Consider the following 15783-nt stretch of genomic DNA (forward strand, 5'->3'; position numbering starts at 1 on the left):
AGTAACCTGCACAAAACTTATCCTAATTGTTACCTTTGGGTAGGTACAGATTCATCTTTGACACTCTGCTTGCATGTTTATTATTATTGAGCAGCAGCTTGATCAGGAATATGAAAGATACGCCTTTTCAAATACTAATACCACAGTTAGCATTCTCCTACTTATGTATCTGGGCAAGGGCACATGGAATATCAACACAGAAATGCTATAAAGAACCATCCACCTGGATGTTCCAGTTGGGGGAGGAATCACATGATCTCTACTACCCCATCCAGCCCTGGGACCCTCTTCTTGGTTTATACCTTACACAGTTTGAATTAATATAGGGCCAGGAATAGAATTCCATTGCAGTCTCTCAGCCCATTGTTAACCTATATATGAGAAACAATAAGCAGCTGCATCTATTCATTTCCACAGGTGGTCCTGGCCCTGCCTTATGACACCCCTGTGCCTGGGTATATGAATAACACTGTCAACACCATGCGCCTCTGGTCTGCCCGAGCACCAAATGACTTCAACCTCAGAGACTGTGAGTACGGTTTCTGTTTAATCTTTTTGGTTGCTAGTCAGAACCAAATTGAGCTTTAGTTTCTGATCTGAAGTCTTCAGCGACTAAGCAAAAGTTTTATGGAGAGAGTAGGGAGGGAAGTTTTTAAAGCAATCCTTCAGTCTGGCCCTCAGACCTCATGTGAAGCCCAGAATGAAGGATTGCTGACATCCTTTTGGATTTTGGGGCATCTAAGGAATCACACATGGCATGACATTAAGTGAGATCAAGGCTGGCTTGTCTATTTATTGTTCTTCTGACATTCCCCTCAGTTAATGTTGGAGACTACATTCAAGCTGTGCTGGACCGAAATTTGGCTGAGAACATCTCCCGGGTGCTCTACCCCAATGATAATGTGAGTGATCCTGTGGCGACCAAAGAGCCTATTCAGTAACCCTATAAAATACATATGTAATATTGGTTTTTCTTCTTCTTTACATACAGAATAGGCTTCATGTCTCTTCCTGAAATGCCTAACTTTCCCCTCCTATACAAGTAAGGAAAACAAATTCGTACAATTCATAAAAACAGAATAAGTATTTTGTCCTTGATTAATGACCCCTTCTCTAACTGGGGAGTTTTGTGGATATGTTTCAAAATAGAACCTGAATATTAAAAAAAAAAATGGTGACTCACTGGTGAAGCACTACTCTCTTTCCAGACAGAAAATTTATCTGCAAAGTTAAAAATCCTGAAGATATCCTGCCTGGCCTCTTCCCTCATTGACGGGGCTCTTCCTGACCTTCTTTCCCCCAGCTTGGTGTGGTCATGGTCCTGGGAACAGACTCATGAACAAACACGTGCTTCTTTTGGTACTTACTCATGTCTTTAAACTTTTTCTTACAAGTGATTATTCCAATTTTATTTTAAAAATAACTTAGTTTTAAAAAAACGTGGAACTAGATCTCAGATGACTGCTATAAATTCTTAGTTGGTTCAAACATATGTAACTTGAATTTCTCGATGAGAAAAATCATTTTCTTGAAGCTATAACAATTCTTTCTTAACATAATCTTGGATGCAATCAAATTAGCACTCTGCTTTGCATACATGGTAGAAAGCAGGGTTCTTGGGGACATAGATGTAAAACCTACTTAGACCGGATATCTTCTGGTGATAAACCACCGTCTCTAAGAAGGGAGGAAGATTGTATGGATTTGCTGGAGTGGTTTTCAGGAACCTACTCATGTATGTTATTTTTCCTTTGGGGAAAATGCTGCAATTTCAATACATTTCAGGTAAATCTCTAATACAGAAAAGATTGCTCTGTTTCACAGTCAAAATAAGAATGCTTCCAAGCACAGGACCATACTACCTCCCAAACCCAGGCCTGCAAAACTGTGCAACCAAAAAGGGCTTCAATTCCCTCCTCCTGGGGCTGGGGATGTGGCTCAAGCGGTGGCACGCTCACCTGGTATTCGTGCGGCCCGGGTTCGATCCTCAGCACCACATACAAACAAAGATGTTGTGTCCACCGATAACTAAAAAATAAAATATTAAAAAATTCTCTCTCTCTCTCTCTCTCTCTCTCTCTCTCTCTAAAAAAAAAAAAAAAAAAAAAAAAATCCCTCCTCCTTCTGCAAATAAGGACCAAACCTGGCTTCATCTGGAAATAATCATCTGCAGTAATTGACAACATATACTAAGTTAATGTGTGGTAAAAAGTTGACTTGATGGGTAAAAGGAGCTCTCAGGATTGTGTTTTGTTTTGTTTTTCAGAATGGATTGATAAAATCATTTTTTACCTTTAACACAAGAACAAATTCATTCCCTCTCCTCAGCCTGGCAGTACCCCTAGTCCATTCTTTAGTCTCCCTTCCAGAGTGAGTGCGCCCATCCTCATTCTGCTAGTAGTGAGATATTTGTCCCCAGCTTGAAGTCCTTTAAAGGCTTCTGATCAGGTACAAGGGATGTACAGAGTCTTAGGTATGCAGCCCAAGTTCTTCACTGGGGTGACTGACTGTCCTGTGACTCCTGACAGTGAGGCCCCAGCTGTCCAGGGCTGTTTGCCCTCTTCTTTTCCACCTGGGTGGTATGCACTGGTTTCCTCTGCCTGTAGGGAGTGCTCTGACCCTCTGTGTTAATCTGACAAATTCCTACTCATCTTTCAGAGCTCAGATGAAGAATTACCAGATTACCCACATTCTCAAAGTACCATTCATACATCTTAATGCAAATTTTTTAAAAAATTGTCATGTTGTATTTCATTACAGTTTTCACTGTGATATATACCATTAGAAAAGAAATGTAAGTAATATAAAAAAGTACCAAGAATAAAGTTTTAAAAAAGCCTAATTCTGCACCTGTAAATTCCCATTTCTCTTAATGACTTTTAATTTTTGTCAAAGTTACACATAGTTTAAGAACTGTTCTATGAAGCTTATTATAAAAACATAGTCTCCCATTTCCAACTCCCCAGAAGCAATATATCCCTTTGCTTTTAGTTGATTTTTTCAGGTTCTTACCTCCATATTTCTGAAGAACAGAGTTATTTCTACTTTGTAATTTTTTCCCCCATTTTTAAATGTTTGTCAACTCCCTATTCTGAAGGATGAGAACAGACCTCACATTCTCACAATACACACTTCCACCACACAAACACAGAGTTCCCATCCTGGTTCTCTCTACACAAGTCCATGTAATTTCCATGCACTCCTTAGTGTTCACATTATTCTAACTCTGTAAATGCAGCCAGCAGCTATCTGTGCATAGAACTGTTCTCATATAATGATTGCCTTTCCTTTAAAGGTTTCATTTGTTGTTGTTGTTGTTGTTGTAAATAATTTTGCTTTGTTTGCTTGCCTGGTTTTCTAAGTACTTTTCTTTAATTTACTGTATACCCCACCCCAGTTTTTTAAATTTCAATATATCCAAACATGGTAGGTATTCCACTACCCAGTCTTTTGAACAGTATCTTCTGGATCTCTCTAGGATGGCTGTTCCCTGGGTTGCAATTCTACTATTGTCTTGGGATCCTTCCCTATCATTATGAGCACCTATGTAGTCACCTTTTATCTAAGGTTTTTATTTCCTGTATGTCCTGTCTTTCTCCTTCTTGTTTTTGTTTTTTGTTGTTGTTTGTTTGTTTGTTTTGTTGTTGTTTTATTGGTACTCATATGCTCCCAGCACCTCCTGGGGAAGGCATGGATGAAGTCAATTTTTTTGAGACCTTGAATATCAGAAAACATCTTCACTCTGCCCTCACGTTCACAACTTGCCTGGATACCAAAACACTCTCAGGGTTTTATGTTTGTTTATTTTTTAAATTTCCTTCCAGTTTTCCTTTTGGCTGAGAAGTACAATGTATTTCTGATCAGATTAATTAACATTAAAAATCAATATCTTGGCTGTCTGTGTTCTGAAGTTTGGTAGAGAGAAGGCTGAGAGTCTCAGAACTCAGTACATAAACTTGACCCCCCTCTCCACATTGTCAGTATGAGATGGCTGAGACCCCTGCCTTCAGAGATCCCTGTCTTACCACCTCCAGAGAATACAAATCCAACTTCTGCCTGAGCTGGGAAAGAAAGTTGCTTAACTGCAGGAATGGGAGATGTGATCTGAGACCAGCTGTTCCTTAAACTTTCAACTAACCTTTACCCCCAACTTCACTCCTACTTTCAAAGACACTTGATGCTGCCAATTCCTGGGCTTTGGGGAGGGCTCTGGTGTATCAAATGAGTTGTTTTATGACTCTTCCACTACCAGGTCAGAATTGGGCTGTCTTGGGTCTTTGTCTCAATTACCATTCAACTGTTTTTCAACTTCTAAAACATCTTTGCTGTTGTTTCTCACAGGCTCTTTATCCTTTGTCTGAATACCTTTGTTAATTTCCTTTGCTGAGTTTCAGGGAAGAGCAAAGGCTAATGCTAACATGCTCAACCTGCCATCTTTAACCAGCTGTCCAGAGGGTTTGACCTTGACATGTCCTGGGGGGAAGACTCTGATCACATTTTAGCCACACCTACAATGTGAACCACTTTCATTCAGTCTCTCTGGCTTGAAGTTTTTTGAAGGGAAGGAGCTAAGACTGAAGCAGGAGTATTTTGTGGTGGCGGCAACCCTGCAAGATGTTATCCGACGTTTCAAAGCCTCCAAGTTTGGCTCCACTGACAGTGCAGGAACTGTTTTTGACGCCTTTCCAGATCAGGCAAGTATTCAGTATGTGGATGCAGACAGGGTCAGCTAGGGACCGGGATTTCCAGCAGATTTGCTCTTCTCTCTCAGTGCTAAAAAAATTGGGTGGGAATAAGATGCTTCTGGTGTTTCCTAGGAGTTGGGCATTTTGTTTCAGTGCTTTCCCCAGACATGTAAGGACAAAGCAGCCAGACCCTGGGCCATCAGTCACCTTCACCTTGATGTCTTTTCCCCACCCAGGTGGCCATCCAACTGAATGACACTCACCCTGCACTTGCCATTCCTGAACTGATGAGGATTTTTGTGGATATTGAAAAATTGCCCTGGTCTAAGGTCTGCATAGCCTGGCTCCCCCCCCCCCCCTTTATTAACCAGAATGTCTGTTGAAGGACTACCAAAAAAGCTCTCTTTTCAGTTTTTCAGAATAAGTTCTTATTGCTAACTTCTGATGGTTAGGGTACATTTTGCCCTGATGCGAACCTGACTCCATCCTGAGAATAAGACTAGAAAATCAACCCATGCCTCTTGGGAGGCAGAGAAGTAGCTGTATTAAGGATTATGTTGTGTTTGGCACATTTGTGTCTAAGAGGATTTAAAATTAAATTTCTCTAACCTCAGAAGACAGCTAATTGAAAGTATCCCCATGGCTTTGGAAGTCCGCATTTTAAACATATTTTGTGTCTCCTGAGAGTGTTCTTGTAGTTTTTACTCTTCAACCTTTGTGCATTTAATTTAAAAAGAGAAAAAATAGTAGTGAAGATTTATCAGAATGTTATATTCAGTTCTATTACAGTTTTATATAAAGTTTTTCCCCGCCTCCCAAAAAATCATGCACCCATTATCTGGACCATTCAGGAACCTAGTGGAATTATGTGGGTCTGACAGCACACACTCAGAGCTGTCCTGTTGCAGGCAGGAGGGAGCTGAGGAGGGCTTGGCCCTGAGAGGTAGGTGCACTCCCTGCAGAGCAGACAAAGCAGCTGACCCTTCCCTCCCCACAGGCATGGGAGATCACTCAGAAGACCTTTGCCTACACCAACCACACTGTGCTCCCAGAAGCCCTGGAGCGCTGGCCAGTGGAGCTGGTAGAGAGGTTGCTTCCTCGACATTTGCAAATCATTTATGAGATAAATCAGAAGCACTTGGATGTAAGTCATTTCCAGAGATTCTAACCCCTTATCAGAATGAAGTCTTAAGATGTTAAGGGTGGCTACAGTGTTTCCCTTTTCCAAACTTGAAGCATAAACACTTTTCAATCATTAATACATCGAAAGTACTCAAGTCTGAGTGGGGCTGTGTTTAAAACATCTTGAAAGGGCTAGAATGGAGGGAAGGGTGGCACCTCCCTAGCGCTATCTCAACTCCTCTCTGTAGGAATGAAGTTTTATATTCACTGCATCAAAGATTTTGCTTGGGAAGTCAGTAACAGTCCAATGTTGCTTAAACCTGAGTGATCAGCATGGTCTTTCTCTTCCTTTGTCTAGAGAATCGTGGCCTTGTTTCCTAAAGATATGGACCGTCTGAGAAGGATGTCCCTGATAGAAGAGGAAGGAGGCAAAAGGATCAACATGGCCCATCTCTGCATTGTGGGCTGCCACGCTGTGAATGGTGTGGCTAAGATCCACTCAGACATCGTGAAGACAAAAGTGTGAGCCTCCGTTACCATGGCAGCAGGTCTAATATGGACTGTTCATGGAATGATGCTAATAAATGCAAGATTGTATTTCCAGATGAGGAAAGGCCCTCTTAAAATATTTAAAAGTACTTTCTTTTATACAAAGAACACTTCTCTTTAAAGAGGAAAATATGAAAAGTAAAAAAAAAAAAAAAATCCCTTCCTCTTCTTCCTAAATCTAGACTTAGGAGCCAAAAAACAAAAACAACAAAAAAGTATCCTGTTATATATGTCAATGGCAGGAAGTCAGATGGAGGTGACTAGATTTGGAACTTTTCTTGTAATTGTTTTGAATTGCAAATGAGTTTCTATTTAGGATGACAGCGAAAACTGCTGCTAGCCCCTCCCTTCACCTTTATGTAATCTTTCTAAGCCTACACTTAGATTCTCGAATATGATTCTGAGCTTTATGCAGCATGCAAGACTCTGCTGTTGCAGCCAAACTCAGTGAATTGTCTCTTCCACCTCCAGATTCAAGGACTTCAGTGATCTAGAACCAGACAAGTTTCAGAATAAAACCAATGGGATCACTCCAAGGCGCTGGCTCTTACTCTGCAACCCGGGACTGGCAGACCTAATTGCAGAGGTAATGGGAAGAGCTGACAGGAGGTCTGGCTGGAAAGTGAGAGGCATATGCGTGCACTTAACTTCACAAACGCAGTCGCAGCAGGGCCCGGTTCAGTAGCACGCCCTGCCAATTGTGTAGCTAATCATGAGTAATAGCCTGACACACAGATGGAAAATGGTATCCGTATTAGTAAGAGAGAATAACAAAGAGCATGTAAATAACTAGCAGAACCTAGGTTCTTGGTCACCCCTTTAAGTAGATTTCCTATTTTTAACACTTCAATAGCACTGTGACTAATATAAGATACTAGAAAAAGTGTTCTTCCCATGGAGAATTTCTAGCCTTTTCAATGAGTGAGACCATTCTATGAACTGTGTGGTCCAGGAACTATACTCTTACAATAAGAGAGGCCCTCACCCCATATTGACAGAGCTGCTCATTTGGGCTTGATTACCATCCCTGAATAAAAATCACATCTTCCTTTACACTGAAAGAAAATTGGGGAAGACTATGTGAAAGACTTGAGCCAGCTGACGAAGCTACATGGTTTCCTGGGCGATGATGTCTTCCTCCGGGAAATCGCCAACGTGAAGCAGGTAAGGTTCCAGATGGGCTCACTGCCCTGGAGCTGCCTTCAAGGGTGTACACTGCAGTTTTTAAAAATAGACACCCAAACCTTCTAAGTCAGAAGGGCTCTGCCCCATGCACTGTCTCAACAGGAGAATAAGCTGAAGTTCTCTCAGTTCCTGGAGAAGGAGTACAAAGTGAAGATCAACCCATCCTCCATGTTTGATGTCCAGGTGAAGAGGATTCATGAATACAAGCGGCAGCTCTTGAACTGCTTGCATGTGATCACCATGTACAACCGTGAGTCTGCCCTTTAGCTACCAAGGAATCCCATGGAGGTGGAAGCAACAGTCTGGGGGTAGTTCCCACCACCTCTGCAAATAGCTCTCTTCCATTCCACTCCCTTCTCCATCTTTTTCAGGCATTAAAAAAGACCCTAAGAAGTTATTTGTGCCAAGGACAGTTATAATTGGTGGCAAAGTAAGCTGACTGCATTCCTTGGGGACCTGAGGGTTCTTATCTCTTGCCATTTCTCCACTTCACCAGTTATGCCTCCTGTCAATGCCTTTGCCATTCTTCCCTAAGGCTGCTCCAGGATATCACATGGCCAAAATGATCATAAAGCTGATCACTTCAGTGGCCGAGGTGGTGAACAATGACCCCATGGTTGGAAGCAAGTTGAAAGTCATCTTCTTGGAGAACTATAGAGTGTCTCTTGCTGAAAAAGGTACTGCCTTCATTGCAAACCATGGGGGTGGGACAAATTGGAGGGATTGCAAGTGCTGGAAATGGGGTAGCTGACCTCAGGGAGCTAGTAATTTAGGATAGAAGGTGTCACTCATAGGAAAAATAAGGCAGGAGCTATTAAGGTGACCCAAGTAACAATAAGTCTGATGTCTCCAGGGTCAGTATCACAGGATTACATATGCAAATGCATTTTCCTTCCAGCTGGGGAGAGCTAGGTGTAGGTGGAGACTGCCATGGCACAGAGGGTGCTGTACAAATGGAGTTTTGGAAGGTTTTCAGTTCCCAGTCCCAGTTTTGCAAGAGAACACAAACTATCCAATTTTCAGATATTCCTCTGGTCACTGCTTGGGAAGAAGGGCTGTCACTTGTTCATGTCACAACAAGGAGAGCAGACATCAGGCTGCCAAAGCACGAGGTTCAGATGTGCTTCAGATGGGCACTGTAGGATCAAACACAGTGTTCCCACATGGGGACAGGATGGCAGGAAGCCACTGTCCCTTTTTCTGCCTCTGGGACCTTTGCATATTTGCATCACATGCTGGCAAAGCACCAACCACACACAAATGCCAGCTGTGTATTACTTGCCAGATTAAAAAGTTAGAAAGGCAGCTCTTTCTTTTTGTTTTGTTTTGGGATACCTTGAGATAATTGCTTAAGGCTCTGTGCCTAAAGAGAAAAGAGCTAGGTTCCTAGGTTTGCAAATAAATATAAATTGAATCCACAAATAATCTCACAGTAAAGCAGAGAATTGCCCTGACCTTTGTGGTAAGGGGAGGTATGGGGGATTCAGGCAGCTCTAATTTGTGTATAAATAAGGCTGAGAAACAGAGGCTTAGTGTCTAACCACAGGCACACCTCAGTTGCAAGTGGCTGATTTCTCTGCAGTGAGAGTGGGAGGAGGGAGGTGAGAAATAGAAAGAGATCAGAAATCCAACCTGAGCTTGCAAAAGAGGAGTCTAGAGACCTCTCTGCATTTTATGGACTAAGAAAGAGAGGTTTCAATATATTTAATAAAGCAGAAGAAATAAAAATAAAACTAGAACAAATATTAGAAAGGAGAAAGAGGACAAGAGAAATGTAATGTCAACATTTAAAGCTCAAAAGTCTATAGATACTGGGCTGCGGATGTGGCTCAAGTGGTAGCGTGCTCGCCTAGCATGCGTGAGGCACTGGGTTCAATTCTCAGCACCACATAAAAATAACATAAAGATATTGTGTCCACCTAAAACTAAAAAATAAATATTAAAAAAAGTCTATAGATACTCTTCAAACTTTATAAACCAAGAAATAGTATTATAAGCACATAGTTATATAACACATCACAAATGGACAAAGCGCATGTATGAATATGTGACAATGAATGCCACTATTATGGATAATTATAATGCAGCAATAAAAAATTAAGGACAAAGTAGACAAATGTGGTTGCCTGCATCAAGGAAAAAGAGCAACTCTGTCCTTGTACCCCACTTTGAATGCTTATCCTATTTAGCATATATTAATCATCAAAACAGGACAGCTAGATAAATAGTTACAAAATCGAGAGAGAGAATCACTGATACTACTGTGTCTCCCTTACAGTCATTCCAGCCACAGATCTGTCAGAGCAGATTTCCACTGCAGGCACTGAAGCCTCGGGGACAGGCAACATGAAGTTCATGCTGAATGGCGCCCTGACCATTGGGACTATGGATGGGGCCAACGTGGAAATGGCAGAGGAAGCCGGAGAAGAGAACCTGTTTATCTTCGGCATGAGGATAGATGATGTGGCTGCTCTGGACAAGAAAGGGTGAGAGAGCAGCTCCTCTTTGTTGGGCAGGTGATGCCCAGGAGGGTGTGTGATCTCAGAGGGCTTCCTGCCTGTACACATATCCCACTGAGGTGGGGTCACATGTGTTGAGGCAGCAGAACATCTCCCCGAGGAGTCAGGAGAGCCTCCTGGGCCACAGATAAGTCTAAAATCCAGAAGATAAAAATAAAGGAAGCTTAGGCACAGGTACATGAAGAAGTCTCTGTTTGTTACCAGCCATTGCAGCCTCAGTGAGCTATTTGGTTCTCTATATCTGTGATTTTTAACTTTTTATTTTATTTTTTTCTTTTTAGTTATACATTACAGTAGAATGTATTTTGACATGCACGCATGAGTACAACTTTTCATTCTTGTGGTTGTAGATGATGTGGAGTGACACTGGTCGTGTATTCACATATAAACATAGAAAAGTTATGTCATATGATTCATTCTACTGTCTTTCCCATTCCCATTCCCCCTCTGTTCCTCTAGCTCCCCCTTGTCTAATCCAGTGAACCTCCACTGCCCCCCACCCCTCCCACCTCTGCCTATTGTGAATCAGCATCTTCATATCAGAGGGAACATTGGCCTTTGGTTTCAGGGATTTGGCTTGTTTTGCTTAGCATGATAGTCTCCAGTTCCATCTATTTGCCTGCAAATGCCATAATTTCATTCATCTTCATAGCTGAGTAATATTCTGTTGTGTATATGTACCATGTTTTCTTTATCCATTCATCTGTTGAAGGACACCTAGGTTGGTTACATAGCTTAGCTATTGTGCATTAAGCTGCTAAAAACATTGACATGGCTGCATCAGTGTAGTATGCTGATTTTAAGTCCTTTGAGTAAAAACCAAGGAATGGGATAGCTGGGTCAAATGGTGGTTCCATTCCAAGTTTTCTAAGGAATCTCCATGCTGCTTTCCAGATTGGTTGCACCAATTTGCAGTCCCACCAGCAAGGTATGAGTGTGCCTTTTCCCCTACATCCTCACCAATACTTACTGTTGTTCGTATTCTTGAAAGCTGCCATTCTGACTGGCATGAGACGGAATCTTAAGAGTAGTTTTGATTTGCATTTCTCTAATTACTAGAGATGTTGAACATTTTTTCAAATATTTCTTGATTGATTGTATATCTTCTTCTGAGAGGTGTCTCTTCAGCTCTTTAGCCCATTTATGGATTGGGTTTTTTTTTTTTTTTTTGATGTTAAGTTTTTTGAGTTATTTATATACCATAGAGACTAGTGTTATATCTGATGTGTGTGTGGTAAAAATTTGCCCCCAAAATGTAGGATCTCTGTTCACCTCTTGTTACTTGTATTCTTGGTAAATGCCATCCTGACTGGAGTGAGATGGAATCTCAGTGTAGTTTTAATTTGCATTGTGATTTTTAACATTAACCAAAAGATGAACTAGTAACTAGTTGCAAGTTTTTAACTAAAATTTAAATCACTATCTAGTACTTCCCTAAGATCTCAAAGAGATGAACCAAAACATGGTAGAGGATAGGAATATACAGAAGTACTCAGGAATATTTGTTGTCACTTACTACCTAACTGTGTTTTTCAACCTGAGCTCAAGCAAGAAATGAAGAGCAATGTCCAAAGGAGCTCTAGGGGTCACAAAATTGGGAGGGTATTGAATATATTTCCTGACTTAGAAGTAAATTTCACTCAGTAGCAACAAATTTGAAGAATCTGTGGATCCAAAAAGCAACTGGTTCCTGTAAGACAAGGCTTGTTTAGAGTCATAAAGTCTGCTTTGAAATGAACCTTGCCACATTCTAGCAGATAAGACTATTGCTGTGTGACTAGAGTTTTCAGTATCTACTGTTCTTAGTGTCTTTGGTTACAGGATTGAATTAAATTTAGAAGGGAAAAAACCTTCAGAATCTAGAAAAGAAATTATTTGCACTCATGTTGAAATCTATGATGACTTCTATAAATGCTAGTATATCTGAATGCATTTTTAATTAAAACTTTTATTGGAATGCATTAATCAGAATGGTGGATTTCAAATATGCCACAATTAATGCATTTTTATAGCTACTGCAGTGTCGACTGTGTGGTTAACCGCACACACTAACAGTCTTTTTGTCATCACCACCCATCCCTCCCCCACAGATACAAGGCAAAAGAGTACTACGAGGCACTTCCAGAGCTTCAGCTGGCCATCGATCAAATTGATAATGGGTTCTTTTCTCCTAAGCAACCTGACCTCTTCAAAGATATCATCAATATGTTGTTTTATCATGACAGGTGAGTTCCTATAAGAAGATGGTGCGATTTAGGCTGTGAAATGGGAAGAGAACTTCTTTAACTACAGCCCATTCATACAGATCAGCTTAGGTCTATGATCTGATCAGCTAACTAAGCTTGGGGGTGGGAGGATGGGAAGAGTCTTCACCAATGGTGCTACTAAGATTTAAGAATAAGACCCTCAAACCTGGCATACTTTTTCATCTTCCACTGATATAGTCAACTTTCTAACATACATATTTTGATATATTTAAATGTGGGAAGAACCATAAAAATGTTGAGGGCTGGCAAACATTCTTATGAACAGGTAAACCAGCCATGCCTGACATTAAGCAAAAGAGAATTTTAAGTAGAATCTTAGCTTGCATCTGTTAATGAAGCCTTCTGTTGTTTTGTTTTTTCCTTCTAACACCCCCCCCCGCAAAAAAAAAAAAAAACAGATTTAAAGTCTTTGCAGACTATGAAGCCTATGTCAAATGTCAAGAAAAAGTCAGTCAGCTGTACATGGTGAGTAAATTTTGTGGAGATTTGTGAAAGAACCCAGTTTAGCATGATTAAACTTTTTGTTTCAGTAAATCTAAATATCAGGGCCCCCCTAATCAATCACAAATAGGTGGGGTTTGGGGTATGCCTCAGTGGTAGAGTATATGCTTAACATATATAAGGAAGGCCTTGGATTTGATCCCCAGCACCACAAGAGAAAAATGAAATGAGGTAACTATTCAGATTGTTCAGATCAAAACTTGACTTTTCATAAGTTTAGGCAGAGGTTGGGATTCAAGATTTCAGTAATAATTGTAAAACTTTTTAATACCCGAGTAAAAATCACATTTATTGAGCATATAGCAGCAGGTAGCAGGCACATTCTAGAAGTTCAGGGTATAAATCCTTAGAAAGACATTCAGGGTCTTCATGACAAGCACCATGCTTGGCACTGAGAGTATAGCACAGACAAGAAAGGAGATTTGTGCCCAGCTTCCCTCAAGCAACCTGCACTGCAGAATTCTTCACCAGAGGTGTACATCACAATCACCAAGGCCACTATTATAAAGTATGGATATGCCCCCCACACACACACACACTGCTGTCCTCTGCTGTCTCACCTGAGATTCTGACCCAGCAGTGTGTGGTATCCACCATTAGTATTTGGAAAACCTGCCAAGATGATTCTAAGGTTGAGCCTTAGTTTATTGGAATAAGAACTGACCCCCCACCCCATTCTTTGAAAATTGCAAAGTAAATACCTCTCAACTACTAGAGTAGGGCTATAGAAATAAAATAAAACTATATAGAAGGAGGAGAGTTTTTATGTTTGAATTTTTTTTCAAATTATACAGAAAAAATAAAATAATAGCTAGAGTCACGTGAATAAGGCTCACATGCAAAGTGGTACACCTTTATCAAATAGTCCTCTAGGTGTATTTTGTAAGGATGTGTCAAGGTGGATCATGTCTGATAAGAGAGACTTGGAGAATTTCAGGTCCTCCCAATGGAATGGATACAGGAGAGGCAGCTCTGTGCCAAGACTCCTGGGACGGCACCACTAACTTTGTTTTCTATTCCTTTTCCAAGACAGGTGACAGGTAGTTCCTATTCATCATAGGTATCCTATTGGGGTTTTCAAATGGGATTATTCAAGGTCTGTGCGGCTTTCTGGCCACTATCTTCTGGTTTGAGTCACACCCATCCCCCAACAGTGTATAGATCAGAGAAGTTGGTAACCGCTTTGAACAAGTGAGACCGCACTAGAGCTAAACTACATCACTACCTGCTTCTTGAACTTTGGAGGCAGCAGCCACATATAGCCATCATGAACTCAAAGACAGATAAAGGGAAATGTAAGTAGAACAGAGCAGGAAAGGAAAATATGAACAAGGACAGGGACAAATGTAAATGTCAGTTTTACACAGGGGATCTCCTCTGTAAATGTGTGGCCCAATCCCAAAGGATGACCATCTAGAAGCCCAGGATGTGATTCCATCTTGCTTGTTTATTAATGCAAATTGCAGTTTTCTACTCTTAACAGTATTATGTTCTTGAGGCTTAGTAAACATGACCTACCTAGCTGGGAAAGCTGTTCACTATGCATTTAAGCAGTTGAAGAAAGGGAAGAAAGGTGTTGTCTTCTTGTTGTGTCCTCCCAGTGGAAGTTTTGTTATCATAGTAAGTTTCAAAAGTCTGAACTAATTGCAGTAACTTAAGGTTTGATGGTAGTTTTAGTCTTGCTCTTAAAGGCTTATTATGCATGGTTAACAACTTTGAGTAGCTCTCAGTTAACTTTCAGAGTTCTTTGGAAAATCACGAGGCTATAAGTTAACCATCATTTTATATTATTTTACATAAAATCATAAAATTGTGATATTATATTTTTATTAAGGTGTCTTGTTTCACCCTGTTTTGGAACCCCAATGGGGTATTTGGAATTTAGTGTAAACCTACTAGGCCATATACTTCGGAAAGAACAAGAGAAGCTAAGTGGGTCAACAGAGTCTTTCACTGTTTTGTAGCTGACATTCTGGAGCAGAGATTTTCATACTTTGTGAGCCACATGTTAAATCTCTTGACATGGCATCTTGCAGACAATGAATGTTAGTCTCTTCCTGCCCCATAGTTTAAAGGGAGGTGCCCTCCTTCAAAATAGAGCATGGGAAATGTATATAACTTACATGCCAAAGCATTTTAAGTATAGGAAGAATTACCAACTAGAAAATTCACACCCATAGTTTCTCTTAAAATGAAAAATATTTTTTTGTTCCTCAGAGAAGTATACTCTGAATATGAGAAAAGTGCATTCCATACCTATCTGTCAACTGTGGAGACAATGTGTTTGTAATTCATTCTAGTTTACTCCTGTCATTTTCTCCATGAAATATGCTTGGTCTGATGTTTGTCATGAAGCTCGCTGGCACTCAGGCTGTACCCGCATATTTTTTTCACAGAATCAGAAAGCCTGGAACATGATGGTACTCAAAAACATAGCTGCCTCTGGGAAATTCTCCAGTGACCGGACAATTAAGGAATATGCCAGGGACATCTGGAACATGGAGCCTTCGGATCTAAAGATCTCCCTGTCCAATGAATCTAGGAATGGGGTGGACAAAGCCAATGGAAACTGAATCATAACATGTCTCTAAAAAAAAAAAGAGCTTCTTATTGAATTTGAACATTTTCACAGCATTCATTGATTTATTAGCTAATAGTTAAGTATCTCTGGGAATGGAAAGGGAACATGTATGGTTGTATTTAGGACTAAATAAAGTGTCAATTTCTGAAGACTCCAGGAGTGCCAAAACTTATTGCTTTATAGCAGATTGGTAGCCTGCAAGGACTTAACCCAAAACTAATCAGAAAGTTGGAAAAGTGCTTAGAACTTGATACTGCTATTTAAATGAATTAAACAAAAACAAATTCTTTAACTACAGTGAAGCACCGTTTTTTTTTAAATATCTTTATTTATTTATTTTTATGTGATACTGAGGATGAAACCCAGTGCCTCAC

The 15783-nt window shown here is 40.5% G+C and overlaps 2 protein-coding genes across 2 annotated transcripts in view; one reads left to right on the forward strand and one right to left on the reverse strand.

The window, feature by feature from the left end:
• The window catches only part of PYGL (glycogen phosphorylase L), a 35662-nt gene extending 20123 nt beyond the window's left edge, over nucleotides 1-15539 (forward strand). Inside the window, exons 6-20 of the mRNA XM_081289704.1 lie at nucleotides 418-529; nucleotides 820-902; nucleotides 4551-4694; nucleotides 4922-5014; nucleotides 5683-5829; nucleotides 6166-6329; nucleotides 6828-6942; nucleotides 7419-7520; nucleotides 7644-7791; nucleotides 7913-7971; nucleotides 8077-8218; nucleotides 9820-10027; nucleotides 12151-12285; nucleotides 12726-12792; nucleotides 15225-15539. Coding sequence (XP_081145830.1) covers nucleotides 418-529; nucleotides 820-902; nucleotides 4551-4694; nucleotides 4922-5014; nucleotides 5683-5829; nucleotides 6166-6329; nucleotides 6828-6942; nucleotides 7419-7520; nucleotides 7644-7791; nucleotides 7913-7971; nucleotides 8077-8218; nucleotides 9820-10027; nucleotides 12151-12285; nucleotides 12726-12792; nucleotides 15225-15401 — 1896 coding nt within the window. The 3' untranslated portion in view covers nucleotides 15402-15539. The remainder of the gene's footprint in view (nucleotides 1-417; nucleotides 530-819; nucleotides 903-4550; nucleotides 4695-4921; nucleotides 5015-5682; nucleotides 5830-6165; nucleotides 6330-6827; nucleotides 6943-7418; nucleotides 7521-7643; nucleotides 7792-7912; nucleotides 7972-8076; nucleotides 8219-9819; nucleotides 10028-12150; nucleotides 12286-12725; nucleotides 12793-15224) is intronic.
• ABHD12B (abhydrolase domain containing 12B) overlaps nucleotides 9979-15783 on the reverse strand; it is a gene marked incomplete at both ends in the record, with an annotated part of 33421 nt that continues 27616 nt past the window's right edge. Inside the window, 3 exon segments of the mRNA XM_081289708.1 lie at nucleotides 9979-10095; nucleotides 10098-10159; nucleotides 10162-10193. Of these exon segments, the coding sequence (XP_081145834.1) occupies nucleotides 9979-10095; nucleotides 10098-10159; nucleotides 10162-10193 (211 nt within the window).

This window comes from Spermophilus citellus (assembly GCF_964194105.1).
Source record: "Spermophilus citellus genome assembly, chromosome: 4".
NCBI lineage: Eukaryota > Metazoa > Chordata > Mammalia > Rodentia > Sciuridae > Spermophilus > Spermophilus citellus.